Source organism: Rana temporaria, chromosome 2 (assembly GCF_905171775.1).
Source record: "Rana temporaria chromosome 2, aRanTem1.1, whole genome shotgun sequence".
NCBI classification, from domain to species: Eukaryota; Metazoa; Chordata; class Amphibia; order Anura; family Ranidae; genus Rana; species Rana temporaria.
Genome location: NC_053490.1, coordinates 435,606,627 through 435,630,021, shown reverse-complemented (window position 1 = coordinate 435,630,021; position 23,395 = coordinate 435,606,627). Strand labels below are relative to the sequence as shown.

General features: G+C 45.3%; 1 protein-coding gene across 1 annotated transcript; it reads left to right on the top strand.

Annotated features, from left to right (window-relative positions):
• Nucleotides 1-796: 796 nt before the first annotated feature.
• Nucleotides 797-12,276, top strand: OVCA2 (OVCA2 serine hydrolase domain containing). Its single transcript, XM_040338368.1, has 2 exons — nt 797-1,024; nt 11,638-12,276. Exons 1-2 carry the CDS (start codon nt 985-987, stop codon nt 12,150-12,152), a joined length of 555 nt encoding a protein of 184 aa, XP_040194302.1. The 5' UTR covers nt 797-984; the 3' UTR covers nt 12,153-12,276.
• The last annotated feature ends 11,119 nt before the right edge of the window (nt 12,277-23,395 follow it).

Sequence of the window (23,395 nt, the reverse complement as noted above, 5' to 3'; positions counted from 1 at the left end):
GTCAACCCAGTCCTCAGCCCTGCTGTCACCCAGTCCTCCGCCATACTGTCACCCAGCCCTCTGCTGTCGCCCTGTCCCCCTGCTGTCACCCAATCCTCTCCTCTGCCCTGCTGTCCACCCAGTCCTCTGCCCTGCGTCACCCAGTCCTCTGCCCTGCTGTCACCCAGTCCTCAGCCCTGCTGTCACCCTGTCCCCTGCTGTCACCCAATCCTCTCTTCTGCCCTGCTGTCACCCAGTCCTCTGCCCTGCTGTCACCCAGTCCTTATGCCCTTCTGTCACCCAGTCCTCTGCCCTGCTGTCACCAGCCCTCTGCTGTTGCCCTGTGCCCTGCTGTCACCCAGTTCTCTCTCTAAAAAAATTGAACGGCAGTTCAATGAGGGTCAACAAACATCACAGGGGGGTATAGACAGGGCCAGTGCTAGACTGTTTTGCGCCCCTTTCTATACCTTATAGAGGCATAGAAATTATATTTTAGCGGTATAGAAGTTTTATTTTAATTTTTTTTTTGGGGGGGGCGCAAGTAGCTGGTCTCCCCTAGGGCGCAAAATAGTCTAGCACCGGCCATGCCTGGACAGGTAAGTGTCTATTTTATTAAAAGTCAGCAGCTACAGTATTTGTAGCTGCTGGCTTTGATATTATTTTTTCGATGGAACCTCCGCTTTAAAGTGAATGAAAAGGAGAGTTCTATTCACGGTCACGCCAGTTCCAGAGTACACCCCGATTCACGGGACTTTTACCTCTCAGAGAAGTTTTACTGTCAGAGTGAGCTGGAGTTTTTTTTTTCCTTCACCGACATCAGCCTATCAGAGGTGACTTCTCTCTAAGTTCCGGGTGTAGCAAGATGGCGGCTTCCACAGCAGAAGGCAAAGCTGGCAGACCGCTTTGAGGATCCGGCGCTGCACGGGCTACTGGCAGAATGAGCGCTCGTTCTGGGAGAGGACGGGATCCCTGAGTAAAGAACTGAAGAATCGGGCGGAGCTGGTAATGATCAGCGCTCCTCTGATCATCCCAGAACCACCACCGGGTAAGGAGAGCTCCGGGGACACGTGACCGGGGAGCTGACACGTGACCCGCCTGGCTGAGGAGCTCCTGCACCACTGAGAGCCTGTACTTCAGTGTATGGAGGGGGCTGTCCTTGTACAATAGAAGATCTCATCTGACTGTCTGTGATTGGTTGTTTGTAGTGAGCACCCTTGACGTCATAGGATAATAGTGATGGTAAAAACTAAAGTGACACTATATTCTTGATTTAAAAAAAATATTCTATCCAATATGTATTCCTAAATTAGAACTTGGATAGGTTAACCACTTCAGCCCCAGAAGGATTTACCTCCTTAATGACCAGGCCATATTTTTGCGATACAGCACTGCATAATTTAAATGACAATTGCGCGGTCGTGCGACATTGTACCCAAACAAGATTTGCTTCTCACACAAATAGAGCTTTATTTTGATGGTATTTGATCATCTCTGGGGTTATTATTTTTTGCGCTATAAACAATTAAATATTTTTTACTTTTTTGCTATAATAAATATAAAAACAAAAATCTTCATCAGTTTAGGCCGATACGTATTCTTCTACATATTCTTGGTTAAAAAAAAATCACAGTAAGCGTATAATTTTTACTTTGCACAAAATTTATAGTGTCTACAAAATAGGGGGGTAGATATATATTTTTTTATTAATATTTTTTTTTACTAGTAATGGCGGTGATCAGCGGTTTTTAGCAGGACTGCGACATTGCGGTGGACAGAATGGACACTTTTTTTTGGGACCAGAGACATTTATACAGCGATCAGAGCTAAAAATAGCCACTAATTACAGTGGAACCTCGGATTGCGAGTAAACGCGGTTAACAAGCGTTCGCAATACGAGAACTGTATTTTAACCACTTCCATACCGGGCCTATTTTGGCACTTCTCTCCTACATGCATAAATCATAATTTTTTTGTTAGAAAATTACTCAGAACCCCAAACACTATATATGTTTTTTAGCAGACACCCTAGGGAATAAAAGCCGGCCATTGCAACTTTTTATCTCGCACAGTATTTGCGCAATCATTTTTCAACGCCTTTTTTTGGGAAAAAAAACAGTTTTGTGAATTAAAAAATAACAAAACAGTAAAGTTAGCTTATATTTTTTGTATAATGTGAAAGATGAAGTTACGCCAAGTAAATAGATAACTAAATGTCACGCTTTAAAATTGCGCACACTCATGGAATGGCGCCAAAACGTCAGTACTTAAAAATCTCCATAGGCGTCGCTTTATTTTTTTTTACAAGTTACAAATTTAGAGTTACAGAGTAGGTCTAGTGCTAGAATTGTTGCTGGCGCTCTAACGCACGCGGCGATACCTCACGTGTGTGGTTTGAACAGCGTTTACATATGTGGGCGGGACTTACGTGTGTGTTCGCTTCTAAACGCGAGCTACCGGTGATAGGGGCGTTTACATTTTTTTTTTTTATTATTTTATTTTTTACCTCGATTTCTTTTATTTTCACACTTTTTTGTCTTTTTTTTTTTTTTTTATCACTTTTATTCCTATTACAGGAATGTAACATCCTTGTAATAGGAATGTTTGTGACAGGTACTCTTTATGGAGAGATGTGGGGTCAATAAGACCGCCACATCTCTCCTCCAGGCTGGAAAGCATTAGATCGTGAAAAAAAAAATCACCGATCTAATGCTTTCAGCCGCGATTGCGGCTGTGTTTACATTCCAGGACCTGGGCGTGACGTCATAACATCGCGCCCGGGCCTCCGACGATCATAGAGATGACTGGTGACCATCTGGTCACCAGTCTACTCTATGGTTTCCATCGACGGCCGGCGTATCGTTTCTCCGGGTCTCCTGATGGCAAAAGGCGAGCCCGGAGAAGCACCGGATGCCGGCGGAGGGGGGCGTCCCTTCCCACCGCCTATAAAGAACGATCAAGCGGCGGAACGCCGCTATGATCGTTCTTATGGTTGCAGGGATTGCGGCTGAAAGAGATGGATATCTGAATGAAGCCTGTAGCTGCAGGCATCATTCAGATATCCCCACTGAAAGGCCAGGACGTCATATGACGTCCTTGGGCAGGAAGTGGTTTAAAAAATGGTGACTCGGTTTGCGGTGTTATCTCGCAAAACTAGCACGATTCAGGCCAAAGCTGTGTGCAGTACCGCTTTTGGCCTGATGTGGGGGGGGGGCGCTGGAGCAGAGCCGAACGAACGCCAATCGGCACTGTTCGGAAATGCACGTAAAGGCCTGAGGACAGCACGGCTGACCTTTGGCAAATCTCGGGTAAGAGGTCAGGTAGGGTTGCCACCTCATCCCTTTAAAACCGAACACATATTAATTACACAGGTTATCTGGCTGATTAAGGTGCTAATTAAACTCACTTGGTGCCTTATCGACATTAAATTAGCCCCAGAACCTGTGTAATTACCATGTGTTCGGGTTTAAAGGGATGAGGTGGCAACCCTAAGGTCAGCCGAAGTGTCCTCTGGCCTTTTCGGACGTTTCCAAGGCTCTCTGGCCGCATGTGATATTGCATCCATTGAAGTGAATGCGGAACAAATTATTTAGTTTCCATTGACTTCAATGGGGAAACTCGCTTTGATTATGCGAGTACTTTGGATTACGAGCATTCTGCTGGAACGAATTATGCTCGTATCCAAGGTTCCACTGTACTGTATAACTGACACTGGCAGCGAAGGGGTTAACACTAGGGGGCGATCAAGGGGTTAAATGTTCCCTGGGAGGTGTTTCTAACTGAGGGGGGACTAACTGGGAGTAGAGCGAGAGCGCCATTTCTGATCACTAGGAAAAGACGATTGCTCTCTACTTCCATGACAGATCGGGGATCTGTTTGTTTACATTGACAGATCCCTGTTGTGGCTCTCTGTGGAGCGACCGTGGGTGGCCAGCGGACATTGCGGCCACGTTCTTCGGCTCTGGCGATGCGCGCGCCTGCTATTGCTCCTTAAAGCAGCAGACGTACAGCAAAGGTGATTTGCGCAGCCTGCCGCAGTATAATGACGGCGGCTGGTTGGCAAACGGTTAAAGCGGTTGTATACCCGCCCTGCGGGGGACTTCATTCCGGCAAGGTCCGGCGGCTGCCGGGCCTTTAGCCGTGGATCCCCGCTGGGCATGCACCGCTGCAATCAGCGGCGCATTGCGAGGAGAATATCTATTAAACCGTACAGGTTTAGGAGATATTCTTTATACCTACAGGTAAGCCTTATTATAGGCTTACCTGTAGGTAAAAGTGGTAGTAAAGAGTTTACTACTACTTTAAGTGAGGGTTATAACTCATCAGGTTTTTGATTTACCATCTGTGTCCCATTGAGGAGATTTTCCTTCACTTCCGGTCCCATAGCCAAACAGGAAGTGAGAGGAATCCCTCAAAGTGAGGAAATCTGGGGTGTCACCAGAACTAGGGTCCCCTTCGGAAGATTTTCTCTTCTATTCCACAACCCAAAATGTGGTATTTTCTTTCACGTTGGATGATAACAGTAAACAGAACAAATAGAGGGGGTGAAATCTCACTAACGGGCACAGGCAGTGATAACCTGACAGCTCTTCTAATCACTCGCCGCTCTACAGCGATGATCTCAGGAGTGTTTGGGCACAAGTCCAATCCTGCCTGAGTTATCCCACTGGGAATCTGACCAATTATAGGAAACATTGTTGGCCCGCAGGCACACAGATAACACACAGCCTTATGATTGGCTTTAAACAGCTTCCCAGTGTCCATTTTTACAGCCAACCTCCAAAGTTATATGGTGGCTGAAGAGGAGTGTTTTTTTTAATATACTTTATATAAAGAAAATACAAAAGCAGCAGATAATTACAAATACAGTACATTCAATACACAATAAATACATTCACTCTGCAGTATGATGTTGGTGGAGCAAAGTTCCCGGAATCATCACGTCATGCATACCTTGAAAGCATTACCTGGCCCCTAAGATACCACCAAAACATCTATCTGTGCAATGTCAGAGTTGTGTTCACATTGCCACAGCCGCAGTGCAGCCACTTTAACTTGGCATGTTGTTTGAGAGTTGGCAGCCTTCTCAGTCTTGCCCATTAAAGTAATTGAGACCGTGCTGCAACTGAATGTCAGATGCAGCTATGGTGGTTACGGCACAGTAGTTTGATGTAAAATCCCCAGCTGGATAGCAAAAGTCCCCCTTGGGGGTTGAAAAAAAAAAAACAAGCTTTCAGTATTAAACTCCGTTAAATTGGCTGATGCAGTGCAGATAGCTTTTTAGAGGGCGGTAAAGGACTTGCCATCTGTATAAAGAAGGCTTAGACCTCATTCACACCAGTCATATAGCGCAGCCCTCAAATTCGCCACTCACATTTGCGAGTGAAAAATTATTCCTGGCGAGTGTGGGCTGCTTCAGAGAGTTGGGGTTTGAATGGGAGCCGTTCTCACAGCCAGCGGTAGAGGCGAGCCTGCCAGATCATCAGAGAACAGGGAATGCCTGCTGTAACAGCTTTCATTTAAATTGCCCGGTGTTCCCGGCGCTCACCGCCACACAGTCCTGCCTCTTGCCCCGGCATCTTTGATAGCCAGAACACTGGTCCAATGCCAGGACATGTGATGTCACGCTGCATTGATGGGCACAGGTGAGGCTGCACTGATGGGCACTGGTTATGCTGCATTGATGGGCACTGGTGAGGCTGTGCTATTGGGCACTGGTGAGGCTGTGCTGATGGGCACTGATAAAGTTGTTATTAACCACTTGTGCACTGGCACTTAAACCCTCTTCCTAACCAGACCAATTTTCAGCTTTCAGTGCTCTCGCACTTTGAATGACAATAACGTATATACTCGAGTATAAGCCGACCCCGAATATAAGCCGAGGCACCTAATTTTACCACAAAAAAATGGGATAACTTATTAACTCGAGTATAAGCCTAGGGTAGGAATGCAGCAGCTACTGTAAGTGGATAAGAGGGTCAACAATGCCATTGCAAGCCTCACTGTGCCCATTGCAAGCCTCACTGTGCCCATTGCAAGCCTCACTGTGCCCATTGCAAGCCTCACTGTGCCCATTGCAAGCCTCACTGTGCCCATTGCAAAGCCTCACTGTGCCCATTGCAAGCCTCACTGTGCCCATTGCAAGCCTCACTGTGCCCATTGCAAAGCCTCACTGTGCCCATTGCAAGCCTCAATCTGCCCATTGCAAACCTCACTGTGCCATTACAAACATCACTGAGATCTACTTGAACAACACTGATAATTCAAAGATCACCGGGCAGTGTCGTCCCTATCACTTTCCTCCCACTTTACAATTACCGTATTTATCTGCGTATACCGCGCACTATTTTACCCTGAAAATCAGGGCAAAATCGTGGGTGCGCGGTATACGCGATTACCCGCTTTCCGCCACGAGTTTGAATACTGCGCCGGTATATACCGAGCGCAGTACACTCGTGTATCTTCGGCAGTCTCGGCGCCTCTCGCGCTGACGTCCTGAGCGTACAGGACGTCCGCACGAGAGTTGCCGAGCCTGCCCGACGATACACGAGTGTACTGAGCTCGGTCTACTGTTGGCGCAGTATTCAAACTTGGCGCGGGAACCGAGCGGGGAGGTGCGAGGACGCCGCAGAAGGACGCCGACCCGACGAAGAGGACACCCGAAGCCGCAGACGGATGCAGGACCCGACGAAGTGGACCCCCGGAAGCCGCAGAAGGACCCGTTACCCGACGAAGAGGACACCCGATGCCGCAGATGGACGCCGTACCCGACGAGGCCGCCGATGGACGCTGCGCAAGACACCAAAACTGTAAGTACAAAAAAAACTTTTTTTCCACAGGATTCGGGGGCAACTTTAGGGGTGCGCAGTATACGCGGGAGCGCGTTATACCGCAATAAAATACGGTATGTGCCACTTTGTGTGGCCTATCACATAAAGTTCCAATAAAATACATTTACGTTTTTGGTTGTACCATGGCAAAATGTGGAAAATTCCAAGAGGTATGAATACTTTTCAAGGCACTATGATCACCACTGTTTTATTTTTCTTTGCAATATAAATGAAAAAAAAGACTGAAATCTTTGAAAAAAAAAAAATATTTTTTTTACTTTCTGCTACAAGACATATCCATAAAAAAAAAAAAGCAATTTCTTGATACATTTCGGCCAAAAGTATTCTGCTATATGTTTTTGGTGAAGAAAAATCCAAAGAAGTGTATATTGATTGGTTTGCAATAGTCCTACAAGCTATGTTCTACTGGAGTTTTTATTTTTCTCTAGTCCTCTTCCAGGATGGCACACCTGAGAGATGACTGGTCCACCTGACAGGAAACAATCAACACATGAGGTTAAAAGGCCCCTCCCTTCCCCCTGCACCTCAGTTCTTGATTGTGTTTCTCAGCAGCGAAACGTTTATTATTTTTTGTTAGACCTAAAGTGGTAGTGGATGGTTACCCCCCGGGTGCTGGACGCCAAAGACGGGGAGGGCTGCGGGTCCATCCAGGATGTATCCTTCCTCCAGGGGGTCTTTCCCTGCAAGGACCTCCTGAGCTCCTGTGGGTACACACCTCCTCCTTGCCCTCCACCTAGGTCACATACAACACTACGATGAGTCGAGAAAATTAAGATCAATGATTCCGAGCATGTGTCAAATTGATTCAAGCATGCGTAGGATTTTTGTGCGTCGGAATTGCATACAGGTGAAATTTCCAACAAGAACTTTTCTTGTCGGAAAAATTGAGAACCAGCTCTCAAACATTTGTTGTCGAAAATTCCGACAGCAAATGTCCGATGGAGCATACACATGGTCGGATATTCCGACAACAAGCTCACATCGAACATTTGTTGTCGGAAATTCCGACCGTGTGTATGCTGCATTATAAACTCTTTATGGCTTGAGGAACCCCATAGTTTTATGATACCCTGGTTTAGGCCTGGTTCACTTCTGTTTGGCTCTGTGAGATGCATGGCAGATCATTCATTGGAATCGGTTGCCATGCGACCAGAAATGCAGGACAAAGGTCCCTGCACCACTTCTAGAATCGCAGCCCGCACATGAACTGCAAGTGCAGTGCGCTTCCCATCGCGGGTGCGATTTCCAGTACGTGTGGCCTGCCATTAGTATTAATGGCACCCTCACGCATCCAGGGCGTTTTCCTGTGTAGGTGATTGCACCTGTGGGTATGGGGGTGGTCCTGCAGCAGGAACAACCTGGATATACAGTGCATGTGGCCTAAAGCCTCGTACACACGACCGGTTTTCCTGACGGGAAAACTGTGAGAAGAGCTTTTGGTCGGGAATCCCAGCCGTGTGTATGCTCCTCGCAGTTTTTCAGACTGGAAAACTGCCCAAAAACCGCCGGACAAAAGAGAACACCAGCTCTCCTTTTTTTTTTTTTTTTTTTTGCCGGGGAAAATCCGGTGGACCTTTGCCCGGCGGTTTTTGGCAGTTTTTCTATGGGAAAAACTGCAATGGAGCATACACACGGCTGGAGTTTCCCGGCCAAAGCAGTTTTCCTGTCGGGGAAAGACTGCCCAAGCAGGTTCTCAGCTTTCCCCTCCAGATTTCCGACGGGAACTTTTCCCATCGGAAATCCCGCACGTGTGTAAGGGGCATAAGAGTGAAATTCTGTCTTAGGCATTTTTTCTGCGTTAGATGCCTGGTTCCCTGTTGTACTTTGTGATTCCCTCCACCAGTCGCTATGCCAGTCCTGTATCCTGTGGCAATGTAGAGTCAGTGGAACCACAGCACGCTGTTGGATAACAAGACACCCAACTCACCCAGAAGTGTCAGATGCAGAATGTTCCTTAGCCAACTTAACTCTCAAGAGACTGAAGATCCAGAGAGACACTTGGAAGTATTCTTCTCTTTGTAGGCAGGACTTTCTTCACTTTAAAAGTCAGTGGAGACATATAATAGAAAGTTTTGTTACATTGCCTGTTTCAGTTTTTGTTTAAAATCCACCCACTGATTCCATCAGTGAGCGCCCCTGTTGCTCTTTTTTTGCCTTTAGAGCCCTAAATGGGCAAAGTGACAAATTTCCTTTAACATAAACCTGTGAGTAAATGAAAATAACAAAGCTGTCAGCAGCAGGTTGTCAACAGCATAAGGCGTCAGAGCATACTTGTTGAACTGTACATATCTTTGAAAGATTAGCATCACAAAGCAGTTTTGTAATCAAAGTCGATTTTCACGATAAAACCCATTTACTGAACACCTGCTAGGCCCCGTACTGATGTTCAAAGTGCTTTCTGAAATGAAGTGAACCACAAAAATACAGAGGTTTCATTAGCAATTACTGCATTTATTCATTGCTTTGTATTACCAGATATTACCAACAGTGTCAATCAGATCAGTAATAGCATTGAATTTTGGTGATGTCACCTATTTATCATATTTAGAAAGTAACAGGTTCCCAGTGGCTTTCCTACAGCACAGTTTACCCAGGAAAGTGTTGGTGAAGACCTTGCCCCATATATAGTGAGCTTTTAAAGATGAACTTCAGTATAATACCAATTTGAATTACATATAAGGCCTCGTACAGACGAGAGGATTTCCACTGGAAATGGTCCGCCGGACCGTTTCCAGCGGATAAATCCTCTGGCGGATTTTGATCTGATGGCTGTACACGCCGATGACGTGCACGACCCTGGAGGTAAATACTTCCCGCATGCGTCGAATCAATACGACGCATGCGAGGGATGGGATCGGACGGACTTATCCGGTGAGTCTGTACAGACGACCGGATAAGTCCGGCGGACAGGATTCCAGCGGATAGATTTCTTACCAATCCGTCGGCTGGATTTTTATCCGCCTGAAAATGTCCGCTAGGCCGTACACACGACCGGATCTATCTGCTGGAACTGATCCGCGGATAAATCCCAGCGGACAGATCCGGTCGTCTGTACGAGGCCTAAGGAAGACATTTTTCCCAGGATTTGTATTTTTCTCTATTCGGTCCTGAGATTTACAAATCGCTGTCACACTGTAACAGCCATGTCGAGAGGGGGCGTAGACCTGAGGGACCCAATCATCCTCATTCTCTGCTGCATCCAGAACCACAGAGAACCGGGGGGTGTAATCTCTTCTCTCCTGACGTGAGATAGTAAGCAGGGGGGTGGGCACTGTGGACCATCGGGCCCCTTGCAGGTGTAATGCAAATTTTTTTTAATTCCCCCCAAAAAAACGGGAGGGGGGCTGGCCGGGCCTGTAAGGGACCCTGGGCACCATTGGGCCCCTTACAGGTGTAATGCAAAAAATAAGAAAATAAAAGTAAAATAAAAAAATGGGAGGGGGCCAGCCAGGCCTGTAAGGGGCCCTGGGGACCATCGGCCCCCTTACAGGTGTAATGAAAAAAAAAACGAGAGGGGGGCCAGCTGGGGACCATTGGGCCCCTTACAGGTATAATGCCTGTACCCCCCTGATGGTGGCCCTGGCTGCATCGTCACATTTTTTTTATAGGTCTCCTTCCCACCCTCACAAATGGATATAGAAATGAAAAAGCAGCACACTGATGAACACGTCACTCTGCTCTCTACTCAATTCAGCACACTCCTTGCCCTGCAGCACACCTGATTGGCTGCTTCCCCCCCCCACCCCCAATATATTTTGATTAGACTATAGCTTCAATACTCACTCTACCTCTGGTGCTGTCCCTGCAGTTAGTCGTCACCACTAGATGTTGATTTATTCAGGCTGAATAACATCCAGCAACAGTCAAACAACTTCTTGTGAGCCCAGGGCATTAAGAACCTGCACAATCTTGCTGCCCTGGGTTCAAAGGAGATTTCTGAAGGAACGCCTAACTATCTCAAGGAACATTCAAAACTCAAAGAGGAGTAGGCTGCAGCAAGGATCTTTAGCAGGGAGCTCCCACCAATGCCCCCATGACCATAAGATCTGGACACCAGTTCCTATTTTTCCAAATAAAAATGTTTTTACCTGAATAAAGGGGTGTGCTGAAAGTTATTGATTTTACTCCCATTTGGTTATGTAAATGAAGCAGTTCCAAAAATACCTTTTTGTTTTTCTGTCTCAAAAACAAATCCCTAGAGCAGTGGTTCTCAACCTTCTAGTGCTGTGACCCCTTGATAAAATTTCCCAAGTTGTGGGGACCCCTAACAGTAAAATTATTTTCCTAGCGTGGGTTGTCAGCACCCAAGGTAAGACAAGTATTTTTCACCCCTAAAACACAGACAGATAGCGCTACCTAAAGGAGTCCTTTTAATGGCAACTATAATCGCAGGTAATGTAACTCACTGTGTCTCCGACTTTGTGGTGTCTCGTAGCAGTGACACCTATGCCGAAATCAGGAGATAGGGTCTCCTCCAGCACCTCCCAGTTCACATTCCTCACCAGTCACCTGACCTCTAGTCTTTGGCCCCCAGCCATATTGTGAACTGAATGGGCGCCTGCAATGAGGCTTAAGTGGGTGGCTGGGGCCTCCAGTAACAGCCCAGCTGGGCGACAACAGGCTCCAGGGATAGCCCTGCTGGGTGGCCACAAAAAGGCTGGGAGATCGGTGTGAGCTTTAGGAGCAGCCCAGGTTTCGGTGACCCCTGGCAATTCATCATTTGACCCCCAGGTTGAGAACCACTCCCCTAGAGGTAATAGAAATCGAAAAAAATATAGACTTACTAGACCTGACCATTTTTTCTCTTTAGATGTCGACTCTAATGAAGGGGGTGCAGATATTCAACGAGAAGATCCCCGTGGCTGGTGGTTCTCAGATCCTAAACGGAGCAGTTTTAATGCCATAGATGTAACTACAACCTGCAAAGGATTAGAGGAATCGCTGCAAGCTGTGGCTAAGGCCTTTTCTGAACTTGGGCCCTTCAACGGAATATTGGGTTTCAGCCAAGGAGCCGCTCTAGTGGCCATGATATGTGCATTAAAACAACGCGGAGACTCACGCTTCCAGTTTGACTTTGCTATGTTGGTGGCCGGATTCAAAAGTCGTGCTCTTGAACATGCTGAGTTTTACCAACAGCCCATCACTGTCCCATCTCTTCATGTTTATGGTGACACTGACCGTGTTATCCCAGGAGAAATGAGCCAAGAGCTAGCTTCTAATTTTGTAAATCCAATCCTACTTACGCATACAGGAGGTCATTACATACCTGTGTGTGCGGCACAGAAGAAGGTTTATTTCCCATTCTTGGACTCTTTCCGTACATAAGCTGTGACGGAATATAGATATTATAGGTTTATAAAAGTGAACTCTATGAATTTGACATTAAAGCGGGAGTTCACCCGAAAAAAATTTTTTAACATTAGATTGATGCTCATTTTGTCAAGGGGAATCGGGTAGTTTTTTTAAAAACGAAGCAGTACTTAGCGTTTTAGGCTGCATTCACACCTCGGCGTACTAAATCGCGGCGTTTTGTCCCGCAAATTGCGGTGACAAATAGCGGCGTTTTATACCGCGATTCGCGGCGACAAAACGCAGCAAATGTGAATGCAGCCTTCTCCCCCTCTATGGAGATGGTTCACATCTCCTATGCCGAACGCCGCCTGAAAAAAAGGTCCGGGACTTTTTTTCAGGCGGCAGGCGTTTGGCGTGGAGATGTGAACCATCTCCATAGAGGGCAATGTTACATCATCCCTCTGGCGTGTCGGGGCGGCAGCGGGCGTCACACTACAGGCGACAAAACGCCTAGGTGTGAATGGGCTCTTAGAGAGCGATCTTCTCCGCCGCTTCCGGGTATGGTCTTTGGGACTGGGCGTTCCTATTTGATTGACAGGCTTCCGACGGTCGCATCTATCGCGTCATGAGTAGCCGAAAGAAGCCGAACGTCGGTGCGGCTCTATACGGCGCTTGCGCACCGACGTTCGGCTACTTTCGGAAAATCGTGACGCGATAGATGCGACTGTCGGAAGACTGTCAATCAAATAGGAACGCCCATACCCGGAAGCGGCGGAGAAGATCGCTCTCTAAAACGGTAAGTACTGCTTCGTTTTTAAAAAAACTACCTGATTCCCCTTGACAAAATGAGCCTCAATCTAATGTTAAAAATTAACATTTCCGGGTGAACCTCCACTTTAATTCTGGCTAAAACATAATGTCTTTGTTGTTGATGTATAATTTGTCTTCAAAGGAGTGATTTTTGCTGTAGGGAAATATTTCACAAAGTAAAAAATAAACACGTACTTTGTTTTACAGCTCTATATAGCGTAGTGAATGTGAAAAAAGTTATCGACCTGTTCTTAACTTTACGGGAGTGTCACATGTGACTTTAAATGGACCTGGGAGGTCATTTTTTACTCCAGGCAAGTTCTGTATTTTCAGCCTTTTCTAGTTCTGTCCCACTTCATTCCTTTTGCTTCGGGAGCCCCAGCTTCACATATACAGGGATGACCATACTTCAAACATTATCACATCTGTCACAGGCAGTGCTTCACAGGGAACTGTAATGCTCTCTTCCACCCCCTCCCTTAAAAAAAAAAGCTTATTTAAAAGTTCATTTCCCTTGGCAATTAAAAAACTGAATGTTAAATGTCAGCTGTGTACGAGCCAGTGATGTGAAAAATGAAAACCAATTTGTGATGGACTGTGGTTTTAACCCATCAAACACCAAAGGGCCACTAAGAAACAGAAAAAGGTATTGTTGGTTTCTTTGCTATTGGCTTCTTGAGTTTTGGAAGGGGTCAAAGCACCCATAATAAACAGGGCATAGTGCAAGTGTATAAGGGTAAGGGTACGTGGTGGCAGGTATTGTTTTCCAGTATTTATTATTTTTCACATGCAGGTCAGCAAACTCCCATTAACGTTATTTGATCAATATAGAAGACAGTTCATAGCAGGGGTTGACAAATTTGCTTGGAATCTAGGAGCCAGCTAAAAAAGTTAGGAGCCATAAAACGCACCCCGTCGCGACGAGCTTGCGCGCAGAAGCAAAACCATACGTGAGCAGCGACCGCATATGTAAACGGTGTTCAAACCACACATGTAAGGTATCGCCGCGATTGGTAGAGCGAGAGCAATAATTCTAGCCCTAGACCTCCTCTAACTCAAAACATGCAACCTGTAGAGTTTTTTAACCACTTCCTTACTGGGCACATATACCCCTCCTGACCAGGTGAAATTTCAGCTTGTGGCACTGCGTCACTTTAACTGACAATTGCGCGGTCATGCGACGTGGCTCCCAAACAAAATTGACGTCCTTTTTTCCCCACAAATAGAGCTTTCTTTTGGTGGTATTTGATCGCCTCTGCGTTTTTTTTTTTTTGCGCTATAAACAAAAATAGAGCGACAATTTTGAAAAAAAAAACAATATTTTTTACTTGTTGCTATAATAAATAGCCCAATTTTTTTTAAAAAACATTTTTTTTTTCTCAGTCTAGGCGATACGTATTCTTCTACATATTTTTGAAAAAATAAAAAAAATCGCAAGAAGCGTCTGGTTTGCGCAAAAGTTATTGCGCTTACAAAATAGGGGACAGAATTATTATTATTTTTTATTATTTTTTTTTACTACTTATGGCGGCGATCAGCATTTTTTTCGTTATGGCGACGTTATGGCGGACACATCGGACACTTTTGACACATTTTTGGCGCCATTCACATTTATACAGCGATCAGTGCTATAAATATGCATTGATTACTGTATAAATGTGACTGGCATTGAAGGGGTTAACACTAGGGGGTGAGGAAGGGGTTAAATGTGTTTCCCTAAATTGTGTTCTAACTGTGGGGGGAAGGGGGGTGACTGGGGGAGGTGACCGATCTATGTCCCTATGTACAAGGGACACAGATCGGTCTCCTCTCTCCCCTGACAGGACGTGGAGCTCTGTGTTTACACACAGAGCTCCACGTCTTGTCCCTGTAGCCGCCGATCGCGAGTCCCTGGCGGAAGAAGATGGCAGTGAAAATAGTGAAAAATTACATTAGAATTGCTGTTTAACTTGTAATGCTTAACTTGTAATACCAACGGCCACCACCAGATGGCGCCAGCTTATACATCTGGTGGTAATAACTTGTAATACCAACGGCTCACCACCAGATGGTGCCAGCTCACAAAAAAAATAAAAAGAACATTTTTTATTTTTTTTTGCCCCCCCTTCCAAGCCAAGTCGCCAGGACCCTATTTCTAGTCGCCATGGCGACCTGGCGCCCGGGATTTGTCGACCCCTGGTTCATAGGATGACAATGAAACCAAGAGTTAGGTGCTACAACACAAATGTATACAGTAATCCCTCTGAGCAGGCAGCTGCATGATCCACAGTCACATAGCTGTAGGCTTAAAGGGGTTGTAAAGGTACAATTTTTTTTTTCCTAAATAGCTTCCTTTACCTCAGTGCAGTCCTCCTTCACTTACCTCATCCTTCAATTTTACTTTTAAATGTCCTTATTTCTTCTGAGAAATCCTCACTTCCTGTTCTTCTGTCTGTAACTCCACACAGTAATGTGAGGCTTTCTTCCTGGTGTGGAGTGTCGTGCTCGCCCCCTCCCTTGGACTACAGGTGAGTCAGGACTCCCACTAACACACAGCTCCTTTATCTGCGACTTGGAGAGCGTCCTGACTCTCCTGTAGTCCAAGGGAGGGGGCGAGCACGACACTCCACACCAGGGAGAAAGCCTCGCATTACAGACAGAACAGGAAGTGAGGATTTCTCAGAAGAAATAAGGACATTTAAAAGCAAAATGGAAGGATGAGGTAAGTGAAGGAGGACTGCACTAAGGTAAAGGAAGCTATTCAGGGAAACATTTTTTTTTACCTTTACAACCCCTTTAAGCATCCAAGTAAACGATCTGCAACTCTGTACTTTGCTCTTAAAAATCCTCCATTTATTAATTCTGCAGATAACATATAATCTTGGTACAGCAGTTAACACGTTTAAGCCTGGTTGGCCAGGCTGAAATGCAATAACTGCTGTATTAAGATTATGTGTTCTGTGGAGAATTAATAAATGGAAGGTTTTCAAGAGCAATGTACGGAGTTGCAGATCGTTTACTTGGATGCTTAGTTCAGAGGCTACGTTTGACCTGCTTTGCCTTGTATTGCGCTGCGTTTGTCCAGTTGAGGTTTCTTTTAAAGTGGAGTTCCACCCATAAATATAACATTACATCAGTTGTTTTAAAAAAAATGTCATTAGTCCTTTAAGAAATTATTTTTTTTTTTTTTAGATGCCTTCAAAGTGTTGTTGCTAGGCAGAATAGTTCATCTTCCCACTTCCTGCACCTAGGTGTTTAACCACTTCCATACCAGGTACTTACGCAGCTTCCCGCCCAAGCCAATTTTCAGCTTTCAGCACTGTCGCACTTTGAATGGCAATTGCGCGGTCATGCTACACTGTACCCAAACAAAATTGGCGTCCTTTTTTCCCCACAAATAGAGCTTTCTTTTGGTGGTATTTGATCACCTCTGCGATTTTTTTTTTTTTTGCGCAACAACTAAAAAAAGGCTGAAAATTTGGAAAAAAAATTACGTTTTTATTTTTTTCTGTTAATTTTTTTGTAAATAAGTTTTCTCTTTCAATTACGGGCACTGATATGGCGGCACTAATGGGCACCGATGAGATGGCACTGATGGACATCGATGAGGTAGTACTGACGGGCACAGATGAGGTGGCACTGATTGGCGGCGCTGGTATGCGACACTGATGGGCACACATAGGCGGCACTGATAAGCACACATAGGCGGCACTGATGGGCACACATAGGCGGCACTGATGGGCACACATAGGCGGCACTGATGGGCACTCATGGGCGGCACTGGGCACTCATAGGCGGCACAGATGGGCACTCATGGGCGGCACTGATGGATACTTATGGGTGGCACAGATGGGCACTGCTAGGTGGGCACTGGGCATGGATGGGCACTGTGGGGTGGCACTGATGGACACTGGGGTGGCGCTGATGGACACTGGGGTGGCGCTGATGGACACTGGGGTGGCAGCACTGATTGTTGCCAGTCAGTGCCCATTTGTGGGCACTGACTGGCATCTTTTTTCTTTATGTTTTTTTTTTTTTATTTATTTTTTTGGCTTTTTTTTTTTTTTTTGCCCACCCTGGTGCTCCAGGGTGGGCATCCCTGGTGGTCCAGTGTGGCGATCCGAGGGGGGGCTGCGCTGATAAACAATCAGCGCGAACCCCCCCTGTCAGGAGAGCCGCCGATCGGCTATCCTCTACTCGCGTCTTTCAGACGCGAGTGAGGAAGAGCCATCAACGGCTCTTCCTGTTTACATCGTGATCAGCCGTGGTTGGACACGGCTGATCACGTGGTAAAGAGTCTCCGCCGGAGGCTCTTTACCGAGATCGGAGATGCAGGGTGTCAGACTGACACCCCGCATCACCGATCGCCGCGATGCGCGCCCCCACGGGCGCGCGCGGCATGAAATCCTGCAGGACGTTCTAGAACGTCCTGTCAGGATTTCATAACCACTTCCCGGACGTAAATCGGCCATAGGCCGGGCGGGAAGTGGTTAAGCTTCCTAACCTACACCGCACAGACTCCTGGGAATGTAGTGGGTGTAACTTTCCAGGAGTCTGTGCACTCCCCAGTCTCGAAGAATCATGTGACTTGGACAGTACAGGTGCTGAAACCTGGTCTGAAACCTATTACACTGCTTGTGCAGCACTGAGCATGTGCGAGATCTGCAAGGCTGAAATCCAGGAAGTCATACAGTCTGGCTTCATGATGCCCACACTTAAGATGGCCCCAGTCAATTTCTATTTTATAAAGTGTCTAAATGCTGTAACAACCTAACAAAACGGACCTTAGTTTACAGACTAACTTTACTAGAATAAATTAAGCTTGTGTATTACAGGGGTATTTATATATAAAAAGTGAAATTGTGGCCGGAACTCCGCTTTAAACTGAAGACAAGGCAGGTCAAATGCCGCCCTTTCTACTTACACTGTCCTTGCTGTGCAAACCCATTTATTTGCTTTTTAAAAGCAAACACAACATTTAAAAGGACACCTGTCAACATGAGCCCTAACGTCTTGTCCTTAAAGGGGTTGTAAAGGTAAAAAAATGTTTTCCTAAATAGCTTCCTTTTACCGTAGTGCAGTCCTCCTTCACTTACCTCATCCTTCGATTTTGCTTTTAAATGTGCTTTTTTCTTCTGAGAAATCCTCACTTCCTGTTCTTCTGTCTGTAACTCCACACAGTAATGCAAGGCTTTCTCCCTGGTGTAGAGTGTCGTGCTCACCCCCTCCCTTGAGGGGGCGAGCAGGAGAGTCAGGACGCCCACTAACACACAGCTCCTTTCTCTATCTGCAACATAGAGAGCGTCCTGAGTCTCCTGCTCGCCCCCTCCCCCCTCAAGGGAGGGGGCGAGCATGACACTCCACACCAGGGAGCAAGCCTTGCATTACTGTGTGTAGTTACAGACAGAAGAACAGGAAGTGAGGATTTCTCAGAAATAAGGACATTTTAAAGCAAAATGGAAGGATGAGGTAAGTGAAGGAGGACTGTACTAAGGTAAAGAAAGCTATTTAGGAAAACATTTTTTTACCTTTACAACCCTTAAGCCCTGTACACACGATCGGTCCATCCGATGAGAATGGTCTGATGGACCGTTTTCATCGGTTAACCGATGAAGCTGACTGATGGTCAGTCGTGCCTACACACCATCGGTTAAAAAAACGATTGTGTCAGAACGCGGTAACGTAAAACACAACGTGCTGAAAGAAACGAAAGTTCAATGCTTCCAAGCATGTGTCGACTTGATTCTGAGCATGCGTGGATTTTTAACCGATGGTTGTGCCTACTAACGATCGTTTTTTCCTATCAGTTAGGAATCCATCGGTTAAAATTAAAACAAGTTGGCTTTTTTTTAACCGATGGATAAATAACCGATGGCGCCCACACACGATCGGTTTGGACCGATGAAAGTGGTCAATCGTTCTCATCGGTTTAACCGATCGCGTGTACGCGGCCTTAAAGGATAAGTGAAGGATAAGATTATCTCTGCAGAGAAATAAGAGAACTGTTCAGCAGATCAGCTCCGTTTTAGATGCAAATTTGGAGATGGGGGAAGTGTACTGAGCTGAAACAGAGAAATCCTGAAGAGAAATGAACACATGTGCGAATCCGATGCGTGCCCATAGAAGATAATGGGCCTGAATTTGCACCTGAGCCGCACCGCAATGCCTAGAAAATGCACATGTTTTTTCGGCAATGCGCAGTGCGAATGCATCGCACATATGTGAACCAGCCTCATTGAAATCAATGTATTTTATAATGTTATGCGAATTGGATGCGTTTTAAGCCACAACCAATTCGCATAGGTGTGAACCTGGCCTAAATAAGAATTCTGATCTGCAATGTGTGCATCTAAACCAGTCAAATAATATAACACATATGAAGTATCAGAAAACAGAAACCATTTTCATTAAGAATACATATGCTTATGCCTCTAGAAATTATTTGCAATAAATTAGCAAATATTTCTTTTTACTTACCATACATAGCGGTTGCTATGCGGAAGTCCCTAATCTGCCTCTTTATCCTCCGCGGCTGGTCTTCTTCCCCTTCCTACTTGCGGTGTCTTCTGGTCAATGGAGCACGCTGCCTTCTGGGAACTGTGTGTATCCCAGAGAGCAGCCGGCCCATTCACAAAGCGACTCGCGCATGCGCAGTAGGAAACGGGGGGTGAAGCCGCAAGGCTTCACTGCCTGTTTCCCTTAGTGAGGATGGCAGCATGGGGACCTGCCACGAACGAGCGATCGGCCTTGGGGGGGGGGGGGTGACTTTGCGGGCGCCTAGGACAGGTAAGTGTCCTTATTAAAAGTCAGCAGCTACAGTGTTTGTAGCTGCTGACTTAAAAAAAAAAAATAGCGGGTGGAACCCCGCTTTAAATATTGTGTCTGAATAACTTTTCTTTTTAATATAACCAGGCATGTTTCCTTTATTTTCAAATGATCTTGTCAATAACAAACTTCTGTTCTGGGCTGACAGTGCTCACTCACGTACTGTATGGAAAACAGTGTTGTCAAAGACAGAACTACAAATACACCCCTGAAGTTGTCAGAGATAGCTGGGAACAATGTAACATTGTTTGATATTGCAGGCCATAGACGGTGCAAATTTCTTTCCTGCAACCCACGGGTGTTGACGCAGACAGTGCTGACAAAGGAATTCCTCCTGCGGAGCAATTATCTTCTTCCTGTGGGGAAGCGGTCTCTGCCAAAAGAAAACAGTGATTATCGCTATTGGTTATAGCAGCCGCTTGCGATAATCGAAATCAAATCTGGCAGGCTGGTTGTACCCAAGTTGATTGATCGATCAACTTGGTACATTCAGCCTGCCCACTAATGGTTTCCGCTAAGCTGGCCGAGATTCGAACCATGTATGGCCAGTCTTAGTCATGAGAAGAATGGTCAAAGCTTTTTTTGGCGATACTTCTCTACTGGGTCACGAGAGCACTTATTTCTGCACTCCTGTGACCCAGATTCAGCCGACGGTGGGATAAAGCATTCTGTCAGGTGAGTCACCGAGATGACCCAGGCTCTACAAGGATCCCGACATTAAAGTCTGGATCCACCCAGATGCCTGACGGGGAGCTTGCTCAGCCTCCAGTTGTCCACTCCTAGGAAGTGGATTGCAGAGAAATCACAGCGAGTTCCTTTCCATGAGATGATCCGGCTTGCTTTCTTTCAGGTAGCCGGACCCCTGGTGCCCCTTGATGGTTAATGTTGGCCACTGCTGTGGCATTGTCTGACTGCACCCTGTTTTGGTGCCCCTTCAGAATGGAGGGTCCAGTGCTGCAGGGTCAACCTGACTACTCTGAGCTCCAAGATGGTAATAGGGAGCTTAGCTTTAACCAGGGACCATGTTTTTTGGACGGTTAGGGATTGGAACCCTCGTCCCCAGCCTGAGAGACTTGTGTTTCTTGTGATAAATTTCAACTGATAGGGAAGGAACTGTTAGGGCCAAGGTGGTAATCCACCAAGACAGGAAATTCCTGAATAAACCAGCCTATACAATTGACCATGTGGTTGCCATCATCCCTTAGAAATGTGTAATGTGAAAACCTCTAGGGTTGGGATTATGTGGGCAACAAAAAAATATATATTCAAAAAATTATAAAAAATATATTTTAATACATATGCGTAAAAAAAGTACACAAATTACATGAAATACAAAATTGTATGAAAAAACAGAACATTTTACATTAAGGACATATAAAATTAACAGATTGACACTATGCCATGTTACAACATGAGATTCACCCCAAAAGGGTGAATTATGAAAGATGGACTGATCCGACGCGTTTCCGAAAAAACTTTCAAAGTTTGATCTTCATCAGGGATGTAAAGTGTCTTTAATGTCTGAATAAGGAAAACATTAATCAATGTTTTCCCTATTCAGACATTAAAGACACTTTACATCTCCCACTTCCGGGTAAAATCACTGTCGCTATCTACCAGTATGTCTGGCTCCTCCTCCTTCCCCCTACAACTTTTCGGGACACACACATGTCCAAGAAGATGATGGAACTATTCACAAAGGGAAGCGCGTATAATAAATGCACAATAGGAAACCGACTGTATTCCCTTAGTGAAGATGGCGGCGCCTGCACCTGAAGACGATTGAAGAATCAGCTCGGATGCCAACATCGCTGGATCCCTGGACAGGGAAGTGTCCTTGTATTAAAAGTCAGCAGCTACAGCGTTATTATAAATTTTGCAGTATTATAAATTTTTGGGGGGGAGACTGGAGCTCTTCTTTAAGGCAAACATTATGGTTAACGTATGGCTTAACAATGCCAAGAAGACCTTTTAGTAATTCAAATTCCACCCCATTCCCCCACCTTGGTCCTTACACGGTAGAATCTCTCCTTCAGCCATGTTGCTGTTTAAATACATGGATAATCCAATAGTGAGAAATTGTTCTATTGATTGTTTTTCGGCAAACAGGACTGAGAACCCAAGCCAGTGATCCAGCCAACTAGCATCCAAGGTAGGCATGTGCAAAAGGGAAAAATTTGTTTTGTTTCGTTTTAATTCGTTATTTAATTAATTTCGTTAAGTTAGATTCGTTACATGTGTTAAATTCGTTTTTGTACTTCGTTCGTTTTCGACCAAATTTCGAAAAATCCGGTCGAATCCAAAAATATTTCGACCGTTTTCGGAATTCGTTCGTTTTCGACCGAATTTCGAAAAGTACGGTCGAATTCTAAAATATTTCGACCGGATTCGAAAACAAATAGTCTCTTTTCGAATAGAATTTGTTTTCGAATTCCGATCGAATTTCGTCCGCGGGTTTTCGATTCGGAATCAAAAACGTTCGTTCGGATTCGGTAAATTCATTAATATTGCAATTCGGGAATTCGTATGCATCCGAATGTCCGAAAAATGAAAAATTTGTCCGAATTTCGATTCGAAACGAAATGCACATGCCTAATCCAAGGTGGATGTACCCATTAAGATTTAAGATTTATCCTCAAGCCTAAAGTATATGAATTATAGTAAGTTATAGCAAGCCAATGTTTTATTATATACTCCATCCAGACAACAGACAGTTAAATTTAGATATGTCTAGCATTTGGAATCCCTGGAACATACATAAAGAACCAGAAATAAGGGAAATAAAAGATTGCAGTGCTTTGAACAAGGAATGCTCATGGGGTAATATCACATAATTGCAGCTTTTATGGAATGGGTTATTTTATCATAATGGATCATTAGTATATGATTTGCATCTCATTTTCACTAACATCTCTTATTTGCAGTATGTACATTTAGCTCAATAGTAACCTCGTTATGTGTTCTTTTTTCTTTAACCGAATGTTACATTGCCATTGACAGGGCATTAACTCAGGTTAACGACAAGTGAAATGTACAATCACCTTAGGGCTTGGTTTTCTGAAAGGGAATCTATCATTAAAAATCAATTACATCTTAATGTGCAGCAATATATCGTGCTGCGGGATATGACAGGTCGCGGGGGTTCCCACTTTAAATAGTTAGGAAGTTTGAAATTTTTCTTGCCGTAGATTACATTCATCTTTTGTTACAGCGATGATTTACGGGTAGTCATAAAAAGCACGTTGACTCAATTAGAAAAGTCATATTCAAACAATAACATATTAGAAGTAATGTTTGCCGCTGTATTTAACATTGCTGCACACATAACCCCAAGCTGCTGTCTGAATAACCTCTAAAAGGAGTCATTTGTGCATTCTAAATGTAGACTTTCACCCATGAGTACTACCTCCATTATAGGTTGGGGCTGGTGGTGGCTGACTGTCTTAAATGATGCATGCTGGTGTGGGCATAGTGTGAGATTTCAGCATTGTACATTCTCTCCCATTCTCCTCCTATCACTGCACACTGTGCTGTTTAAAGTCAGAATTATGTCTCAGTACAGCTCAGTACAATGAGATGTCTTAGGCCTCGTACAGACGAGAGGATATCCGTTGGAAACGGTCCGCCGGACCGTTTCCAGCAGACATTTCTGCTCCCGATTT